General features: G+C 43.3%; 2 protein-coding genes across 2 annotated transcripts; both read right to left on the reverse strand.

The window, feature by feature from the left end:
* Positions 1–1,305: 1,305 nt before the first annotated feature.
* Positions 1,306–5,614, reverse strand: LOC136480989 (uncharacterized). The gene is made up of 5 exons (XM_066478394.1): positions 5,425–5,614; positions 5,128–5,195; positions 1,867–4,882; positions 1,710–1,780; positions 1,306–1,600 (listed from the first exon to the last, which is right to left on the reverse strand). The coding sequence occupies exons 2-3, from the start codon at positions 5,170–5,172 to the stop codon at positions 1,895–1,897; spliced, it is 3,033 nt and encodes a 1,010-aa protein (XP_066334491.1). The 5' UTR covers positions 5,173–5,195; positions 5,425–5,614; the 3' UTR covers positions 1,306–1,600; positions 1,710–1,780; positions 1,867–1,894.
* Positions 5,615–9,701: 4,087 nt separating this feature from the next.
* On the reverse strand, positions 9,702–12,586 carry LOC136480999 (zinc finger CCCH domain-containing protein 25-like). Its single transcript, XM_066478400.1, has 5 exons — positions 12,328–12,586; positions 12,076–12,185; positions 11,772–11,959; positions 10,969–11,127; positions 9,702–10,455 (listed from the first exon to the last, which is right to left on the reverse strand). Exons 1-5 carry the CDS (start codon positions 12,498–12,500, stop codon positions 10,189–10,191), a joined length of 897 nt encoding a protein of 298 aa, XP_066334497.1. The 5' UTR covers positions 12,501–12,586; the 3' UTR covers positions 9,702–10,188.
* Positions 12,587–20,758: the final 8,172 nt, after the last annotated feature.

Consider the following 20,758-nt stretch of genomic DNA (forward strand, 5'->3'; position numbering starts at 1 on the left):
AGATAGATTCCTTTATTGCAAATCCTACGTGGGGCACACTAACATGAGAATCATCCTAGTTGCACTCTTAGTGTGCTTCATAGAATGGTTTTCATGGTAGTATGATGGCCCTAATGACTTTTCATTTTAGTGTGATTTGTTCTTGCAAGTACTAGTTGTTAGGCTTCAGCTAGCGGGGTGACTAGAGTTAGGCACTTAGGCTAAGGACTTTGTTCAAAAGCTCCCCCCCCCCCCCCCCCCCCCACCCCCCACCACCACCACCACACACACACCGCTTGAGGCAATCGATCCTTTCAATATATAATTCAACATTTGATGTACTTGCAAAAAATGGGTTTTTATGTTATTGTAGCAAGAGTATAATGTAGATCCTAAGACTTTTTTTTAATAAAATATAAATGGAGAGTTAATAAAATGTCCAATAGGCATTAAAGTTTCAAGTGATAATAAAAAATTGTAGCAAATAAAAAAAATAAAAGCCAAAATATAGATTCATATTCATGACACATTTGTTTTTTTAGCGTAGAATACAGCAGGAGAAACCCCCACTGTGAGATTTTATAAAGAAAAAAGGGTAAGAACTGTACAGGGAAACAAGCACAACAAAAACCACCCAAGAGGCTGAGAGAGCCACTTGGCAGCCAGAAAACTAAGAGAAGGGATCTATACAAAGGAGGAAAAAGAAGAGCGTTTGTCCTTAGACATCCTAAGGGCTTGCAGTCTAGCCTCGTCTAAGAAGGAGCATTTCCAGGAGGAGAAAGAAGGCCATCCTCTGTCATTTAAATAATGATTTCAACTAAACAAACGTTAAAGACACACAAATGTGATGCAAAGAGGAAAACTATGAGTATAGACGGTGGAATATGAAGTTTCTTAAGAACGTTAAAGACACACAAATGTGATGCAAAGAGGAAAACTATGAGTATAGACAGTGAAAGATAGGAACACAGAGAACAATGATATGAAGTTTCTTAAGTAGAAATGGTGTCGTTCGGCTGGTCACAAAAGCCAGCTTGTTCACCTTCTTTTTTCAGCCGGAACAGTGTTTTTCTCTCACAACAATTCAGCCGGAACAGTGTTTTTCAGCCAAATTCAGCCCAGCGAACGGGGCCATATGGATCGGAAAGAGAACAGAACCACGAAACGTGAACAACATATCATCACATATAAAGGCTAACAACCTTGATTTTCCCACGCCAGCAAAACATAGTATTGGAACGAAACAGTTTTCACACTTCATGAAGAACCCACCAAAATCATTTGCAAACATGAAGTTACACCATGAGGGTCCTGTGACTATGATAGTACGGTACACACGCCACAGGCACATGGCATGCTCCTCTTATTTGAAGCACACACAAAACCATAAAGAAATTAAGACAAACAAGTGATACGTCGTTAGCCTCATGAGAGGCGCAACTTACAATTTTGTCAAGTAACAAGCACACCCAATGCAGCTAGCTTGGTGGATGAACTGCAAATAGTATCAGACACCAAGTTTTATTCTTCAGAAAACACACCATAGACCTGACAAAGCAACAGAAGCACTCGGCATGGTAGAAAGCAGCAGTGAGACGTGGCTATCAATCCACCAACAAACCTACAGAGGTGATAAAAGAAGGGTTTGATTAGTGGAATAAATTAACGGAACTTACAAAGCTAGTACTAGATATTCAGAAAACCAAAATAAACTTGATCGCTAGCTGTACCTATCATTGGTAGTTAAATTGTAGTAGCATGTAGGATTCTTGCAGATAGCTAGATAGATCTTCCATGAGATCTGCAGATAATATTCTGCATATGATACATATGAAAACATAAAGAAAAAAACAAATAAGAGAAAGGAAACAATTTATTCATGTGTACCTGGTCAACTGACGGGACAGTTAATGCTTTAGTGGCGTGGGTCAAAAAGGGAAGGGTGGTGGCTAGCCTCCCTCCCATCCCACTCGAGCTTCTCCCACCATACCTTCTCACAATCCACGACAGGGCGGTCATATGGGCGGTCAGTGGTGCCCGGGAGGTGCTTAAGGCTGCAGCATCCCCTCACTGTGATGGTCTTGAGCTCAGGAGCATACATCCTGGCCTCACATATCTGATGCAGCTTGGGAAGATCATGAAAATATATGTGCTGCAGCTTTGGGAATTCCAAGACACCTCTTGGATGGCCAGTACCTATTTTGTTCAGAAACTCTGCTTCCACAGGGAATACGTGGCTGAGGTCACCACAACAGACGATGTGAAGAGTCTCAAGGCTAGACAGGGTATAGAACCATGACAGTGGAAGAACAAATGTAAGCTTAGGACAGGAGTGGAGATGTATAGCCTGCAGTTTTGCAAAGGATTCAGTGTCCTTGATGTTGATTGTTCTTCCTTTGCTCCAAATGCAACGCGCTGTCAAGAGATCAGCTGCCCAAAACGTCTCTAGTTCATTAAAGCAAACAATATCATAGTTAGTGGCAAACACGGTGTCAATATTGGGGCATCTCTCCACACGGCACCACCTGAGACAAGACCAATAAATCTTTGTCTTTTTTGTCTCTACTTCTATGGACATCATGCCCTTGGGGATAACAGTGCTGATGGAAGAATTGTCATGCACAAGCAATGAGTAGACCCTATTCATCAAAAGGATTACAGCCCTTGTCCCATTTATGGTGACCACATTAGAGTTGCTTATTCCCTCACCAATCTCTACATGGCGGTCCAGTGGATGAAACTGCCGCACACTATTGCTATCATAATTTACACTGCACTTCTGTAGAGGGCCCATTTTCACATTGTTATAGTTTTTTCCGACATCTTTGCTAGTAGAATACAAGCAAATATTCAGATCATATCTAGGGTCAGTGTTCCAGCAAAACTTATCGGCACTTGCTAACACCAATGACTGAATGAACCTCATGTCCGAGACAGCAATAAATGCATGGCAACCTTCTTCTCGTTCTTTATTGACAAAAGAATCATGTAGTGTTTTTGAATTAACTGCTTCTGGGCCTCCTCGAGTGTCAATACCTAGCACCATCAGTTTGGGCATTCCATGCTTTGGCCATAGGACAGCACCAAGCCGCTCACATCCCAGCAAGATGATGCGCTGTAGGCATGGGACCTGCACCACTTCGTCAGTGAGATCAAGTTTTTTTATTGATGTGTTAGAGAGATCCAACTCCTCAAGGTTCATTACTGACCCATGCAATCTGAAATTGACCAGTCTTGCACAACCAGCCAAGGAGATACAGGAGATTTTAGCTTCTTGATATCCAACATCTAAGCTAAATGTTTCAAGAGTTGGAGGGAGTGTTTCAGGCACAACATGTTGCAATCCAATACAACCATCTAGAATAAGGGTTTTGAGGCCAATTGCACCTGACAAGCTTGGCAATAATTTTATTGTGCTATTCCCTGACAGGTCAAGAAGCTCCAGCTTCACCATATCCTTAAATTCATCCTCATTGCCTGTCTCCCAAGGACGTGTAGGGTCAACCACTCGAAGCTTGTGAATGTTACCTAGACATGCCCATGAAAGATTGTTGTGCCAGATTCTTCCGCTCTTTATATTGATCTCCCTAATGTTTGTTGCCACCATCTCTATTGTCTTTGGGGATAAAGTCAATTCCCAATCTGTTCGACATACGTCTAGCACCCATAGGCTTTGAAAGAATTCTCCTATTGTTGGGCTGACATTTCCCTCCTCTTCTTGTTCTTTGTATTCTTCTGGTTTATCATGTGGTTCATCCTTGCAGCTATCAACTCCAATGAATCTTATGTTTCGACAACAAAGGAACGGAGGTGAAGAAAAGCTAAAGGTGCAGTGGCAGAGTTTCAATACATGAAGTTGCTCTGATATTTGGAACATGTCCTTGGGTAATGACACTACTGAACGGTCATCTTTTTCCTTAATTGCCAAAAAGAATGATGTTGTTTCAGGCTGTACTGTTGGTACAATACCTTCGGTGACCACAATCCAAGATGCTGTATCATCAAAGGAATAGGTCTTTCTATAAGATGAGAGGCCCTCCAGCCGCAACTCTTCATGCAATGCAGTGGCAACCTCCCATGCTTCCTCTCGCTGGAATTCTTGTAGAATCCCATCACAAACCCAATAGTTTGAGGCATGAGTGACCCAGTTGAAGTCTAGAGAGGTGGTAGCATTGGAATGCAATGATAACAAATACCTACAACACACTTCAGCTATTTCCCTAGTGACCATAAGCTTATTCGTGTATTGTGCTATTTCTGCAGCTTCCTCACGCAGTATTTCAACCCTGTGGGATAAATCAGAGCTTTTCTTAGAAAAACTTGAACCAAGGTACAGATATGAAGTGTCCACTGCCTCAGTTCCCTGTATTTTGTTACGTGCATCGGTGGCACGAAGCCTTCCTTGGAATGTCCACAATACCTTCCGAAGAATATTTGACGAAGGGTCTGCAGCAGCTAGAGGAATGCCAAGGTCATTGAAGTTAACCATGCTATCGCTTCCGTTGTGGAAGACCACTAAGGAGCTCTGTCCTTGTAGGGCTCGGGAGATCTCTTCCCCAACCACTTTTACCTCAACCCTAGAGCATTCATCTACACCAGCTAAATCATCCTCCTCGTTCTGTGTATCAAAGATAGCCATTACACGTTGAGGAAGCCTTAGTTTGTGTGCCACCATTCTCTGGACTGCTCTCCGGTTTCTCCACCTTGAGCAATCAATGTGTATAATATTCTGAAATTTGTTTCTCACAGACGGTGGAGGGTGTTCAGCGATCGAGTTAAGGACAGCAGATGCACCAAGTCCTCCCCATCCATAAAAGTAGATGGCCTGGTTTAGCACCCTTGTGTCCTCCAAATAAGAAGCTAGGTTTTTCACAGCCTCTTCAACAGTATTGGCATGAAAGTCCTGCGTTGATCATAGGTAATAATGTAAGGTATTATTTCTACAGTCTGCTACTAATTTTAATGTTGAATAATGGAAAAACCGGCTTATTTATTTGTACAGTCTGGTACAAACTCTTTATGACACCTATTTCGGTATAATCCCCCCCCCCCCCCCCCCCCCCCCCCCCCCCCCCCATCCCCTACTGCCGCGCGCTCCCCCCAAATTGCTCCAAGAAAAAAAACTATAGAGCCGATATGGAGATTTACCTTAAACTCAGGCTTCAACTCGGGCTTAGAAGTCTCTGCACCCATCTGTTGCACTTGGCGTCTCTTGTCTGCATGCAAATGGACAAAACCAATAAGAAGAGCATAAAGAAAACATGTACTCTCTCCTGTTACATATATATATATATAAAGTATAGATATACTTGTGGCAAAATTTCTAAACTAGTATTAATATGTCTTCAAATATGTAGATGTGATAAAAGAAAATTCTATATCTGCAGATTTATCCGAACAAACAATTAACATGAAAATTTCAAAACGATGGATGTTAGTAGGTACCTTGGGAGCAGCTACGTCGTATCCACTATCCAATGCCGGGGCTGCAGCAGAAATATTGCGAAAGACACTATACGTTTGTAGCATGAGGAACTTGCTAACTGTCGATGGTATAGTTTGATGCAAATCTGCAAGGAGCTTCTGATGCCATTTCTTCTTACTTTGGCTTTAGTGCTTTTACTACAGCGAAGGCACGCAGGTTCTTTGCTTTACTTGGTGTGGGAGCCAAAGGATAAAGCTGGAATTGTGCCTTCCTCTTTAAACAAATGTACCACATGCACGGTCCCTTACAACAGCTGCGCCATGGTCCAGCCCACATATCTAGAAAAAACACCTTCATTGCCACTGAAAATTATAGTGCTTCTCTCAATGACATTGAAATTTTCAATTTCCCTTCGGTGTCATCAAATGAAATTTGCGATTCCCTCAGTGCCATTTCCGTTCTTGTGCCGTTAGTGGGGTGTTATATTGGCGGGAAATTGGCCATTTTGGTCCTCCCAAGCAAATGAAGTGAATTTTGTCCCTTTCCTTCAATGCCATTGTAGGTAGTGAACAGCAAGCATGAGTTTATTTGTGCAACACAAATAAAGTCACAAACACATGTTCATCACATCTCTGAACATCAACTCATCGAACAGCTTCTCTGCCACATATGGAGCACCACAATTACAGTATGAATTCAACAATGCATTTCCACCTGTTGAGAAGGAATCCATTCCAATTTTCTTGACTAGACCATGAACTTGCTCTACCAAACCCAAATGCAGGCAATACGTCAAAAAGCAAGCAGCTGGGGCTGTGCCGGGTGCAGCAGCTGCTATGCTAGGTGCGACCACGCGCGGCAGCGGTGGGCGCAGACGGCGGAGGTGTCGGAGACGTCGGCGCCGACTGAAGGGGGACGACACTGTGTCGCCACCGATAGTCACGGGCGGTCGACAGGGGCCGCCAAAACGGCATCGGACTTCACCTCGGTCGCTGCTGGAACTGAGGCAAGGCACGGTGGGCTGACCAATGCGACGGGCATGGTTGAACCCGACCCGTTGACGCTCACGTTGTACCCGGGCGCCACATAGGATCGCGACATCTCGGAGGACCCGATGGTTGAGGAGTTCGTAGCCTCGCTCGTCGGCATTCAGATCGTCGCGTGGCCTTCCCTTGAGCACCTCCCATCAACTTCGGCGACCCTCCAGCTTTCGGATGAGGCACCGGCTGTGGCGGCCCCCAGCTGGAGGATGCGGCAGCCTCCTGTGTGCTGCGGACACCACCCCCACGCCCCATTCAGTGGGCAGTGGACTCGCCGAAGACACACGCGGTCGACCTCACGGTGGATGGCCCTTCCAGTTCACCACCAGAGGTTACCCATCAGGCTGTGGACAATGACGACTCCGCCAAACGACGCCTCGACAGCTTCATCAACAATGTCACGCGTAAGAGGGACTCTCCGTTGATTCGCGAGCCTCCCAAACACTCGTGCTAAACCGGTACTACCGTGGTGGAGCAGACGGTTGGCGGCTCAGAGCCTCTCCCGAGTGCCAGCTTCCAAGCGAGGTGAGGTGTTGATCATACAGCGTATAGGCTACACCCAGGGGCGGAGCTACAGGGTGGTCCCTGTGGGCCGCGGACCACCCTGCGCTTGGCCCAACCAAGGCCCATAGATAGAGTGAGTACTCGCCTAGTCGCTCGTGACCTTACGGATTCCGCCGTCTGTTCCTCTCGCATCGTATTGTTTCCGTATTTTGCGTGGCGTGCGGTGCAGTCGTGGGGTCGGTCGACGGCCGCGACGCAACTGCTGGCGGCGGCGAGCACGGCCATCGCCCATCGGACTCCCACAACCGACATCGTCATCTCCACGTCGACAAACGCAAAGCAGCAGCCAAGCTGGAGCAGGCACTCTGAACTGCTTTGCCAACGTTAATTAGCCTGCTGCTGGCTGCTGCCCTACCTGTCTATCCCTATTCTGAATTCTCCTTTAGTCACAAGTACATAATACTCACGTTTCTTCTTTTCCTTTCAGTTTCCTCAATTTCAATATATGATCGGTGTTCTGCGATTTGCACGGACAGTCAGTCAGATTGGAGAAGTGCACAAGCTGACAAGCCATAGGGTATGCAAAATTGATTTTTTTGTGCAAGTGCAACACTGAATTATTTTATTTCAATATATGATTTTTTATAGTATTGGATTAATGGTTTGATATATTGAAACATTATATAATGTTGTTGTAGAATTGTTGAAAGATGAAGAGGAGTGGTGACATTGCCTCTCTTTTTCCAAAAATATGAAGCAAAGAAGAAGGCCTCTTTTCCATCTCCTTTTGTGGCTCCAGCTATTCTAGAAGAGCAAATTGAAGAACAAAAAGGTGGACCTGATCAAGATAGAGTAATTTAAGATAATGTGATTTCAACTCTAATGCCCCTAATTCCGTGGGCATGATGAAAGTGAAGACTGTAGTAATATAGGGAACTTTATTGAGCTTTTGAAGTGTCTTGCAGCAAATAATGAAGAGGTGGACGGGATTGTTTTGAAAAATGCTCCAGGTAATTACCATTGACTAGCCCAGACATATAGTGTTGAAAGAATATTTTCTGCAATGACCTTTATCAAGAATAAGTTGAGAAATAATATGGGTGATAGCCTGCTGGATTATTGTCTAATGCCTTTTATTCAGCAGGATATCTTCTTACAATTAAGTGAAGAAGAAATCATCAACACTTTCATGGCTATTAGAAGGCGCAGGCCTGACAAGAAGTAGTGACATATTGTTCTTCAACTATTATAGGTATGTAGTATTTGAATTCTATGTTAACAAAGTTATACTCATCTATTTTATGAACTTTGTATGTCTTTTTTCATTAATTGCGTTTTGTCATTCATATACCTATGTACCGACATGTTAAATTTATAGCTGTTAAAAAAATTTAGACAATGGACCACCCTAGCTACGAATCCTGGCTACGCCACTGGCTACACCAGCGATCTATCTACGCCATCCGCTTCGAAGTTGGAGGCCTTTTGACAGGCTGGGTCCGAAGCCGAGGTGCTGGACGAGCTCTTCCCGGCCGTTGGAAAAGCACCGTCCAGGCAGTCACGAAGACGCAAGGCCACTTAGGCCACAAAGCTGCATCGATATTGGTTGTTTCATTTTATGTAATATCGAAACATGAGGTCTTTTGCTAGGATGATCAAGTTTCGGCTGTGTTAGGTTGACCTTCTTCGGCGCTCGATAGAAGTGCGTTGTATTTTTTTTCTTTAAACTCTTCTCTTTAATATAATGATACGGGAAAAAAAAAAACGTCAACAACAAGCCATCTGACAAGGAATCGCCGCTTCTCGGGAGCTCGCTGAACCAGGACACAGCATCGTGGCCGCGACCAAACCGCATGAACGAAGAGACGAGACAGTTCCAGGTTCCAGGTGACGACGCTTCTTACCGTCATTTCACCGAACACCTTGAGCACTTCGTCGAACGAACCGTCCGCTCCGCCTGAAGAGCCCCACTAGCGAGGTCCCCGAGTAGGGCTCGCGAGGAGCAGCCCGTGTCTTGAGGATATGCGGGTACAGTTGCGCGGTGCAGAAGGCGGTGGTGTAAGGCGATAGGAGGAGCGAAGGTGAACGTGGTGGGTGCGACACCGGTCGCACTCAGCGAGCGAGCGTCGCCCGCACGGCCGGCGCGGGACGTGATGAGGAACTTCAAGAGGGACGCGGAGAGCGGCGGGCTCGGACGCGGCGTCCCATCGAGCAGGCGGCAGGCGCGGCATGGGGGAGGTGGAGGGAAGAGCGCGGCGACGGCGCATGGAGAGGTGGCTTGAATCGTGGTCCGGTCTGATTAGCCCTCTATCTAACAAAGACAAGCCACTGCACTGCGCTACCTTGCAGGATCAAGAGGAAACATACAATCCATTTGGCCATGTTCATTTCGCCGAAATTTGGCTTACGCTGAAATGCTATAAGCGCTAAAAAATACTTCTAAAGTAGTGCAGCAGAACAGATCCGATCTTCTCAAATCATCATGCCAGACGGCACTGTTACCAGCTTTCACGAAGCGATAGTCTTTCAGTTTTAGCGAACCAACCATGCTTGCAAATAAAAACTTACACAACATAAACTTCAGAGCCTTTGTGAGAACTGAAAACATCCTGATAGTGTTATCCTATTTGATACTTTTATTTCGTCCATTCACATAATGCTTTGCAGTACCACTGTGCAAGTGCAGCACCAATTTTCTACTGGCAATACGGCTCCTTTTGGATTGCAGAGGCTGCTGCTGCAGGTAACAGTGAATCTGTAGAGTGCAGCACCTAAAACCCGTTTATTAGACTGGTGGAAGTGGAACCTGCCTACTTTAGTCAGCCTTCTCACATGCCTTGAGCATACAAACCAAGGATGTCAACTTCTGGATATCATTTTCGTTGCGCATCAGGGGATTCAGCGCGGAGCCAGAACAGGCGTTGCGGAGCGCGCCCACCACCCTAGTCTTGAAGTTTAACCAGTAAACAACTTCCTCGGCAGAAACCACGCAATTGGCACTAATACAATCTAGTCGAACGGTTTCAGCAATGTTAACTAAAAATAGCACCAACCTGGAAAAAATAAAACACCAGACATAATCAAATGGAGGCATATAAAGAAACTTATCTGAATAGCGAAGGCGTCTACATTCAAAATATAAAAAATCTAACAACACTGGTTGTATTGTAAGAGTACAAACATCTATCCCCACGGCCTCCTGCACCATTCGTCCTCTTTGTAAACACTTCTTTCATGGCATCACTCTCTGCCGTACCTTGACCGCTTGCGATCATCATGTTCCACATCATATTTGTGTCTTTCTGATTTTTCTTCCCTTCCTCTGTCGGATTTGTCATCGTTCCTCTGCCTCTCACCTCTTAATCTCTCAGGTGACTTGTCACGCCTATGTCTGTCCCGGTCTTCTGCTCTTCTATCATCGTGCCTACTCCTAGATTCTCGTTCTCCATGCCGCTCTGATCTCGATGGTTCACCATCCCTAGAACTCTGACGGGTGTTTACATTTCTCTGAAAGCATAACTCACAACCATCAGAATAGGATGGCAACATGATTACTCTATACTCACAGAAAAAGGTTACTGATAAGCTACAAGCTCAATTATACTAGGATACATATTTCCACCAAATAAAAGTAGAACCAAAGCGATCACCTGATGTTCATTAGGATTAAAAATTTCCACACTCAAAGAAGCATATGCACATGTGAATGACTAACAGAAACTTTATCACAAGTGTGCATTATTTTTATTTATAAGAAAAAAAAATCTTGCTTTGCATCTGTCTAAAGACTTGCAGCTTGCAATTACAAGTTTGTAGCATATCTAGAAACAAGGAAACAGGGGGTATGCTTGCAAGAAACATTATGTTAAATTGACATGATAGATGATACCCATTTTCTAGCTAGTGATGCATCTGAAAATAATGTTTATAAAAACACAAATTACTGCAAGTCAAGTATTGGTTTGCAAACTGTGCATTCCCAGTGAATAATCCTAGAACCAAGGGCATCCATTGACCTACCTGCTCATCATGCGAAAATTTGCAGGATGCTCCACGGTTGCACTCGCCTTTCTGGAAAGCATAGCACATGCCTTGGCTCTTTGGTACATCACTGTGTTTGTCATGCTCCCATCGTGCACCGCTATCCTCTTTAGAACCCCAACCGGTGTTTGCATTTCTCTAAATAATAGTCCACAAACATCAGAATATGTCACCAAACCAATAACAATAACAAACAAATATGTTGCTGTGCAAAAATGATTAGAATCGCTATACATAGAAAGTAGAAAAATGAATTTTGAAATTAAGCACAGGCAATGACCTTTCAGGGCCTGTATGGATACAAAGCAATTGGACCAAAACAAATCTCAAAAGTTTTCCATAGTGACACCCCCCCCCCCCCCCCCCCCCCCCCCCCCCCCCCCACCCCCACCCCAGCCCTGGTCTAAAAACAAATAACACAGGGCATTTTGCACAAGTGACAAGCCACAGAATCCCACAACAGTGCAAAGGAATCTCACAAATGTAAATATGGGTTTCGCCCTGATTAGGCCATTCAGTGATTCAACTGGAGTACTAGCCATGTCAATACAAAGACCTAGCGCATTGAAGCTTATGTTGCTTCCACCAATCACGAGAAACATTGGTAAACTTCATTAAACATTGGTTGTGAGATGACAGGATACCCATCACCCCTCAGCGACCAAACTGATTGACAACTGAAATATTTCTTCTCAAAGATATTACCGGCATTGGTTTGCTTACTGGCATTCCCAATGGATAATCACACAACAGTTTTATCGATGCATTTACAGCACACTGACCTGCTCATCATGCGAATATCTGCAGGAAGCTCCCCGGTTGCACTCGCCTTTCTGGAAAGCGTAGCAGACTCCACGGGCCTCCCTCTTCTTCTGCTGCTCCACCTCATCTTCCTCCTCCTTCTTCTTGTACTTGCTCACATGGTCAACCCTTATGATCCTCCCAAGAACTTTAGCTCCATTCAAATTGTCTTCAATTAGGCAAACAAGAATAATAAATATTAGGACTCGAGCAGATAATTAACTGAAAATTAATACAGAAGAGACCAAAGATAAATAGGGAAAGAGGCGCCAAAAGGATGCCTACCAACAGCGAGAATCGTGCTTCTCTGGTCCTCGTACGCAAGGAACGCGAACCCCTTGGATTTTCCGGTGCCCTTGTCGCGCACGAGGTTCACGTCGACGACCTCACCGTACCTGCCAAATGGGGAGACAGGGGACTCGTCAGATCTCCCTGCCGGTATCCATTACAAGGGGAATGGACGGAAGGAGGAAGGGAGGGAGGGGAGGGGAGGGAAAGGAAGGCGTGAAGCGGAGAAGGCGAGGGTCTGCGACTCACTGAGCGAAGATGGCGAGGAGGTCGCCCTCGGTGAGGTCGAAGGGGACGCCGCCAACGTAGACGTAGGCGGAGTCCTTGAACTTGGCGTGCCACGACGCGTCCTCGCCGATGCCCAGGAGCGCCTCTTTCTGGTTGATAACCTGCGTCCGCTTCACCTGCGTGAGGGGATTCATCGCCGCCGCACCGGCCGCCGGCGCCGACTACTCGAACGGCGACGGATTGGGAGACGAAGAGGAGTCGGGTCGGTGTTTGGGGTCGAACGGGCTTTTGGATTTCGCTAGACCTGATCAAAGGGTCGGGCCAGGAAAACCGTGCCCCCCCGGCCCGCGGCCCACCGTGGCGGGCTGAAAATTCAAGTCTGGACGGTTGGACCTGACCTGGAGATTTTCTGGGTCGGGTCGAGTCTGCTCCCAAATCAAACTATTTTAAATTTAGCATCTTTATAAAAAAACGTCAAAATTTATGACACTAAATTAGTATTAATAGATATAACATAAAATATATTTTTATAATATATTTATTTGATGTTATTAATGTTATAACTCTTTTATATAAAATCAGTCAAACTTAAGATAGTTTGATTTAAAGTGATTTTATGAATTGATATATTTTAAGACAGTGATAGCACTTTTTTTGAGGTGCACAAGTATAAAAGTCTATCTCATCTCCTCATCAACTACTTCACTCAATTGGTAAACCGGATATTTAGACTTCACTAACTTTTGCTGTCCGAATCATCTCCCTAAATGGTTTTGACACCTCACGAGAGAGAGAGAGAATCGTGATAATTCAAAAGTCAACTAGACTTTAACAAAAAATTATAGAATAATCTTTAACATAATTATCTAATATTTTCTCCAAAAAAGATGCATTTAGAATTACTAAAATCTGATTTACTCTTTGAATTTCAAAATTTGAAGTGTTTTTAATATTCTTGGTAGATTAAAACATTTTTTCTATGATTTTTTAGATCATATCAGTTTTTAATATTTTTAAATACATATCTTCCTTAAAAAAGAGTATTTGAAGTTCGTCTATCACATGCATGATCTATATCTATATACACTACTAGAAATATCCACTTCTATGACAAAAATCTTAATGACGAATCCAAAATCGTCATAGAAAATTGCTTTTTATGATGAATATTTTAGGTTTATCATAGATCAGTGGTGATGATCCTCCAACCCTCCCTATCTATGATGAAATCAGGCATCGTCACAAAAACATCATAAAAAGAGCACAGTGTTTCATCACAGATCACTCGCGCGACCCATCTGTGACGATCTCCTTTAATACGGTGACGAACAGGGCTTCATCATTGAATTAATTACACATACGTGATGAACAGTATTCGATCTGTAATGAACAGCGCTTGGGCCAATACAAACAAAATACGTGGTACAAATCCATCCTGTCGTGTGGTCGAATCAGAAAAAGACACGTGGGTAGCTCAGGGCGCGACACGTGGCCCAATAAAATACTGACACATGAACGTACAGAATCGAGACACGTGGTCGAGTAAAAGAAAGACACGCGAGGTATTATAGTCATGCCACATGGACCAATTAAAATACGATAGTAGGTCCAATGAAGAAGTGACACGTGACCCAACCGCAACACGATACGCGTGCAATAGAAAACTAACATGTGGAGCAATAGGGTCCCGACACGTGGTCCAGTAAGAACCTAGAATGTGCAAGAACCAGAGATGGACATGTTGTGCAATAAGAAGGTGACATGTACCCGAACCATCTCCAATGCAACCGGCTATAGCATGTACACGTGAAAAAGCATCTCTAACGGAAGCACTTGCTAGCATGGCTGCCCCCTGTCACGCATGCCAAAGCAGTTCTATGATGATTAGTTTTCGTCATAGATCTATCCAATTCTATGACAAATTTCTAGAATCGTCATAGAATTGCAAGAATGACGCAACTTTTATGACGAACCGTTTTTCATCATAAATTCGTCATAAAACTGAAATTATGATGAATTTGGCTCATTCAATGACAAAAACTATTCGTCATAGAAGTTGATATTTCTAGTAGTGATATCTTATATTTTAATTAGTACTTAGCACATATAATTATATCTTCATTCAAGATATTCACATCATTAAATAATATCATTCACTAATATATATTTAGTTGTCCACATCACCCAATGTATTATGATAGTTCACCGTTTATATAAGTAATATATAAACCAGCTGATGGTTTCTATGGTTGATAAGCCGACTGATGCTATTTTATTATGAGAGAAAAACATTGTACCATGGCTGATAAGCAGGGCTGATAAGTTTAAGCGAATAGGGTAGTTGAACTTATGGACAATCCATCTCTTTGGTTCGCTAGAGGTTACAATCCATCTCTTTGGTAGGGAAAACTCAAGCAATCATCTACAAAACTAGCACAACAAGTCCAAATGACTTAGGGCATCCACAGTAGATGTTGTCGATTTCAATAATGATGTGGAGCGATTCTGAAATGGCCTATAGTTTTAATATCAAACAGGGAAAAACTCGAGCAATCCTCCACAAAACTAGCACAACAAGTCCAAATGACTTAGGGCATCCATAGTAGATGTTGTTGATTTCAATAATGACGTGGAGCGATTCTAAAATGGCCTATAATTTTAATATCAAACAGGGAAAAACTCGAGCAATCCTCCACAAAACTAGCACAACAAGTCCAAATGACTTAGGGCATCCACAGTAGATGTTGTCGATTTCGATAATGACGTGGAGCGATTCTGAAATGGCCTATAATTTTAATATCAAACGCTTTCATTTATGTTGTAGGGTCCTTGGCCCTCCAGATTTAAAAAAAACTTGTATCTATGTTCTCTTGTGATTGATTACGAGAGCAAAAAGCAACGCATGTCCACCATATCATTAGGTTGAAATCTTTCTTGCTAGTGACAAACAAATTGCTAGCGTCCTTTACGTCAGTTTTTGAGCATAGTCAGTAATCAAATTGTTAGCTCAAATCATTTTGTTACGGACACCCTTAGTAGCGTGATAAAATTAGGGGTTGAAGGGACCATGACGCCTAAGAGGGAGGGGTGAATTAGGCAACTTAAAAACTTCAACTCTAAAGCTATGGCCTTTTTTTTAACCCTAGCAAAACCTATGAAATAGATAAACTATCTAAATGTGCAACTACGGTTTTGCTAGTGTGTTGCTATCTCTACTGCAAAACAAGTAATGTAATCAATGTAAATGTGGAAGATAAAGAGCAAGGTAGAGATATGCAAACTCCCGTCGATGACTCCAGTATTTTTACCAAGGTATCGAGAAGCGTGCAAGCTTCCCCCTAGTCCTCGTTGGAGCCCCTCGCAAGGAATCCCACGCAAAGGGCCAAGCTCCCGGTTGGGTAACTCTGTGGATAGCCTTGGGCCTTCCCCACACGTAAGTGGGTCTCCGATGTGCCTTCCGGCAAGCCTCTCTAGGATGCACCCCGCCATCTTCACTATCAAGCTTCTGGCCTAAACACTGCAGGCCTTGTTCCCTCTAGTACACGGTGGCGGCCATACCACAAACGCAGTTGGTGTGATCTCGCAAGACTTCAAGCCCCTTCGATGTACAACAATGGTGCGCGCAAGCACCGAGTGATAAGAGGTATGCAAATCTCACTAAACACTAGGCCTAAACCTAGAGCAAGCGCATGAGCGGTGGTCTAATCAACCTAAGCACTTCGCAAAGCACCTATGCTAATTACCTAATGAATCACTAAGCTCTATGCAAGTGGAGATCACTAAAATGGTGTATCAACACCCTTGGTATGTTTCTTCAGCTCCACACTGCTGAAATGGCTGGTTGGGGGGGGTCTATTTATAAGCCTCACGGAGAAAGTAGCCATTGGAGTCAAACTCCCGCGAAACTGCTACTGACCGGACACTGAATTGTCCTAATCGGACGCGTCCGGTCGTCCCGACCGTTGAGCCAGCAAAACACTGATCGGACGCTGTCTAGCGTCCGGTCGCCTGCCATCGGATACGTCCGGTCATAGATATGCCGTTCTAGAACCTTACTGCACTCGATCGGATGCTGTGTTCCTACGTCCGGTCGGTTGCCGCTAGTGTCCGGTCCTTGCGTCCGATCGCCCTGACTGTAGAGCCACCGGTCCAGCGTCCAGTCGGCCAAACTGCAAAGCCTTCGATCGGGCGTCTCGATTGCAGAGCCTTCGGTCGGTCATCCCATCAGCCTGACTACAGAGCCACCGGTCCAGCGTCTAGTCGCCCCAACTGTAGAGCCTCCGGTGGGTTGTCCCGACTGCAGAGCCTTCGGTCGGTCATCCTGTTGGCCTGACTACAGAGCCATTGGTCTAGCGTCCAGTCGCCCCGACTGTAGAGCCTTCGGTCGGTCACCCTATCGACCTGACTGCAAAGCCACTGGTCCAGCGTCTGGTCGTCCCTGCGAGCTCATTCCTTCATGATCTTGCGTACGGCTTAGTTCCTATCTTCATGCTTGGACTTTGCTTGATATCTTGGGTCTTTTCTTATGCTCCTACGGTCTTGCTTATGGTGTTGATCATTGGATCATCACGTCGCCTTCATCCAAGTCACGTCTTGCACCCTATTGAACTACAAAACAAACACTTGCAAATTCATTAGTCCAATTTGGTTGTGTTAGTCATCAAAAACCAAAATCCAAAGTAAATAGGCCTAGAGTCCATTTTCCTTACAATCTCTCCCTTTTTGGTGATTGATGACAACATGACCAAAGCAAGCAAATAATAAAATTTTTGAAATTAAAAACTATCTACTTGCTAGGATGCAATGCAAGGGACAAGATTATATGATGCTAGAATATCCTACTTAGATACCAATTGAAAACCATCTTGCCCTTACAAATGTCCCCATGTGGCATTATGAATTAAAGTCTTGTATCCTACAAGTTTTCCCATCACATAGGCAATCCATAATCCATTATCCTCCCTTTCTTGGACCATTACACTTTGTATTAATGCTTGCCTTTGGTCCTCTAAATTCTCCCCCTTTGGAACCAAACACCAAAAAGGAAGACATTAGTAGCACAAGAGAGGGTCAAACTTTATGATCCTTTGTGTGTAAAGTGGAATAGATCACAAAATTTGACTCTTGCATTATATAAATTAAGCTCCCCCTAAATTTATGCGTACAAATGATAGAAGGTAAGATACCAATTGAAGATAAAATACCAATTGAAGGTAAAGTATATGCATAATTGGTAAGGTATAGTTCAAGGGAATTTAATCTATATAATGCATGGAGAAAGCATATAAATATCAAAATGAAATCAACATGATGATATTGATATAGAAATACCACATGTAGAAACCATTTTGATTTCTACCACTTGCAATAGATGGTGGATATTTGAAGTATGATGCTTAGCTCCAGGGACTCCATTTTCCTTGCAATGAGACTACTACACACATGATAAGCTTGAAAAAGTGTTAGTCTCAAGGCATCCAACTTGTAGAGTAATCCTCCCCCTAAATTTGTGCACACAAAAGTAGAATACTTTATAGGAATTATGCACATTGATTTTAGAATCAAAATACCACTTGAAAGATGGCATCTCATGAATGTGAGAATCATTTTCAAAAAAGATATTCGGGAGAAATTATCTACAATTTAGACTTTGGCACATATTAGATGAACAATTGAAAGACGAGCTATGTGTCATGCTCCTAAACAATTTTAAACCATATAGGTTTGCTCCAACGGTTAAGAATGAAACCGAGCAAGCCTACCATAAGATATACCTAGTATATGCATGACAAAAGATATAAGAATGCAAATGCAATCCTAAGCATGAAAGGTAACTAGTTGCTTTAAGATACCAATTGTAGTAAAATTTAAATCTAATACCAATTGAAGTAAATTGAATCTAGTTACCTAACATGGGAAGGGGAATTTGGGTCCATAGTATTCACTAACCCACTTGGCAATGACTTTGTCCATCATGATGCACCCCATGAAATGCATTCAAACTTTGCCAAGTCTCCAAATTTCCCAAAGTCCGACGGACTTCTCACTTCCCTTTCGGGATCCAAACCTTCTTGGTGCTCTTCATGTTGGAAATGATTTCCTTTGGCACCCAAAAGCGTTTGACCCCATTGTTGACTTGCTTTTTCACCTTGATGCCCACCACCTTGTTATTTTTCTTCTTTTTCAAGAGATAAGGTGTGGAGGCCTTCTTGTCCACCTTGTTGGTGTAGGTGTTGGAGAGCTTGCTTGTTTGCTTTTCCTCCTTCTTTGCTCCTCCCCCATTCTTCACCTTGCACTCATAGGACTTGTGACCTTCCTTGTGGCACACGTAACAAACCACAGTTTGTCCTTCATCAAGCTTCTTCACTCCCTTGACGGTGTTATCTTGATGAAGTTGCGTTTGCTTTGACTTGCTTTTCACTTGAGTCAAGTCCTTGGTGAGGCGAGCTACTTCTTGCTTGAGTTGCTCATTCTCCTTTGTAACCTCTTGTGTGCATGTATCTACAACAACTTTCTCAACACAAACTTGATTGCACAAAGGTGAGTCTAGACATAAATCATTACAAGAAGTAGAGGCATCCTTTTTAGACATGTTAAAGATAGAACTTTTCTTTTTAGATGCCTTGGTGGGGGTTGTGCTAACGGCTTCAAGATTAGCAACTTTATTTGTTAGCTCGTCATAATGTTTGCACATGATTTCCATTTTAGCAAGCAAACTATTATATGCTTCTTGTGAGCTAGCTAACTTTTCTTTTAATTTTTCATTTTTCTTTACAAGTTGCTCATCATTTATTGTGCATGCATTTGTTGTTGCACTAGCCTCAAGCTTCTCAATTTTAGTAGATAGTTTAACATTGAGATTAGTAAAGTTCTCATATTATTCAAGCAAGGTTTTGTATACTTTTTGTGAACTATCTAGCTTTTCTTTTAAACCGTTGAGCTTCTTTTGTTGACTAGTGATAGCTTTAGCATATTTAAGATTTTCTTGCACAATTTCATGATAAGAAGGTATATCATCATCACTATCACTCTCACTAGAGGAAGAGCTTTTGTTACCTTGTGCCATAAGGCACACACATGAAGAGCTTGATGATGAGTGCTTGCGGCCTCACCTCTTGTGATGGTGTTCTTCTTCACTTGAAGAATCATCCCATGATCTTATTGATGTGAGGGCTTGGTTCTTGCATGCCTTCTTCTTTGTCTTGGGTGTGGGCTTGTTTGGACAAACTTCCACAAAGTGCCCCAACTCACCGCATCCATAGCATCCTCTCTTTCTTTGCTCATTTCTTTGATTTGTGAAAATGAAATCTTGAATTTGGATGGGCACACCCTTGACATTTAGCCTTTGGATCATCTTCTCCACCTTGTTGATAAGTTTCATTAATTCTTCATCAAGGTCGGAGGCGGAGGAGGAAGATTGATCATCATCACTTGAATCTTCATCATCATCATCATCTTCTTCATCATCTTCACTTGAGGAGCTTGAGCTTGAGCTTGTCGCAATTTTCTTGCCCTTCATCTTCTTTTTCTCGCTACAAGTGAGAGCCTTGCCTTTGCTTGATGAAGAGGCTTCTTCTTGACCCATCTTACGTGACATTTCAAATGCCACTAACTTGCCAATGGCTATGCCCGGGGTCATGTTGCTCAAGTCCTCCATGTTGTGAAGGATGGTGATGATGCTTGCATATTTCTTTTGTGGTAGCATGGAGATGATCTTCCTCATGATGTCCACATCATCTAGCTTTAATAATCCCATAGAATAAAGCTCATTGATAATTAGATTCAAACAAGAATACATATCATGAACAAGCTCATCATCATTCATAGTAAAGGAATCATAGTTTTGCTTTGCTAGACAATATTTTTGCTCATGGACATTACTTGTGCCATCATGGAGCTCTTGGAGTTTTAACCAAATTTCATGTACCGTATTTAAGGTGAACACTTGGTTAAACACATCCATGCTAAATGATTCAAACAAGCAATTTTTAGCTCTAGCATTGAAATGCATTTCTTTTTCATCACTCTTAGTAGGGTTTTCAGGATTCTTAATGGGTTTCATCCCGTCACAAGTGACTCTACATACACCCAAATCAACCGCCTCAAGGTGACAAGCCATTCTAGCTTTATAGTATAGGAAGTTAGTGCCGTCAAAGTGCGGAGGCCTAGCGGTATCCATCTCAATCACTCTAAATAGCGTCGGCTCAACGGCAGTTAAGCCAAAGGTCCAAATTGAGCCAACCTGGCTCTAATACCAATTGAAGGGACCATGACGCCTAAGAGGGGGGTGAATTAGGCAACTTAAAAACTTCAACTCTAAAGCTATGGCCTCTTTTTCTAACCCTAGCAAAACCTATGAAATAGATAAACTATCTAAATGTGCAACTACGGTTTTGCTAGTGTGTTGCTATCTCTACCGCAAAACAAGTAATGTAATCAATGTAAATGCAGA

Source organism: Miscanthus floridulus, chromosome 1 (assembly GCF_019320115.1).
Source record: "Miscanthus floridulus cultivar M001 chromosome 1, ASM1932011v1, whole genome shotgun sequence".
Lineage (NCBI taxonomy): Eukaryota > Viridiplantae > Streptophyta > Magnoliopsida > Poales > Poaceae > Miscanthus > Miscanthus floridulus.

Bases quoted from the DNA above. Each gene is read 5' to 3' on its own strand.
- LOC136480989 (XM_066478394.1), bottom strand. From the start codon at position 5,172: ATGGGTGCAGAGACTTCTAAGCCCGAGTTGAAGCCTGAGTTTAAG. The intron at 4,883-5,127 runs GTAAATCTCCAT...TGATCAACGCAG, and splicing joins AGTTGAAGCCTGAGTTTAAG to GACTTTCATGCCAATACTGT.
- LOC136480999 (XM_066478400.1), bottom strand. From the start codon at position 12,500: ATGAATCCCCTCACGCAGGTGAAGCGGACGCAGGTTATCAACCAGAAA. The intron at 12,186-12,327 runs GTGAGTCGCAGA...CCCATTTGGCAG, and splicing joins CTCCTCGCCATCTTCGCTCA to GTACGGTGAGGTCGTCGACG. The intron at 11,960-12,075 runs GTAGGCATCCTT...GCCTAATTGAAG, and splicing joins AAGCACGATTCTCGCTGTTG to ACAATTTGAATGGAGCTAAA.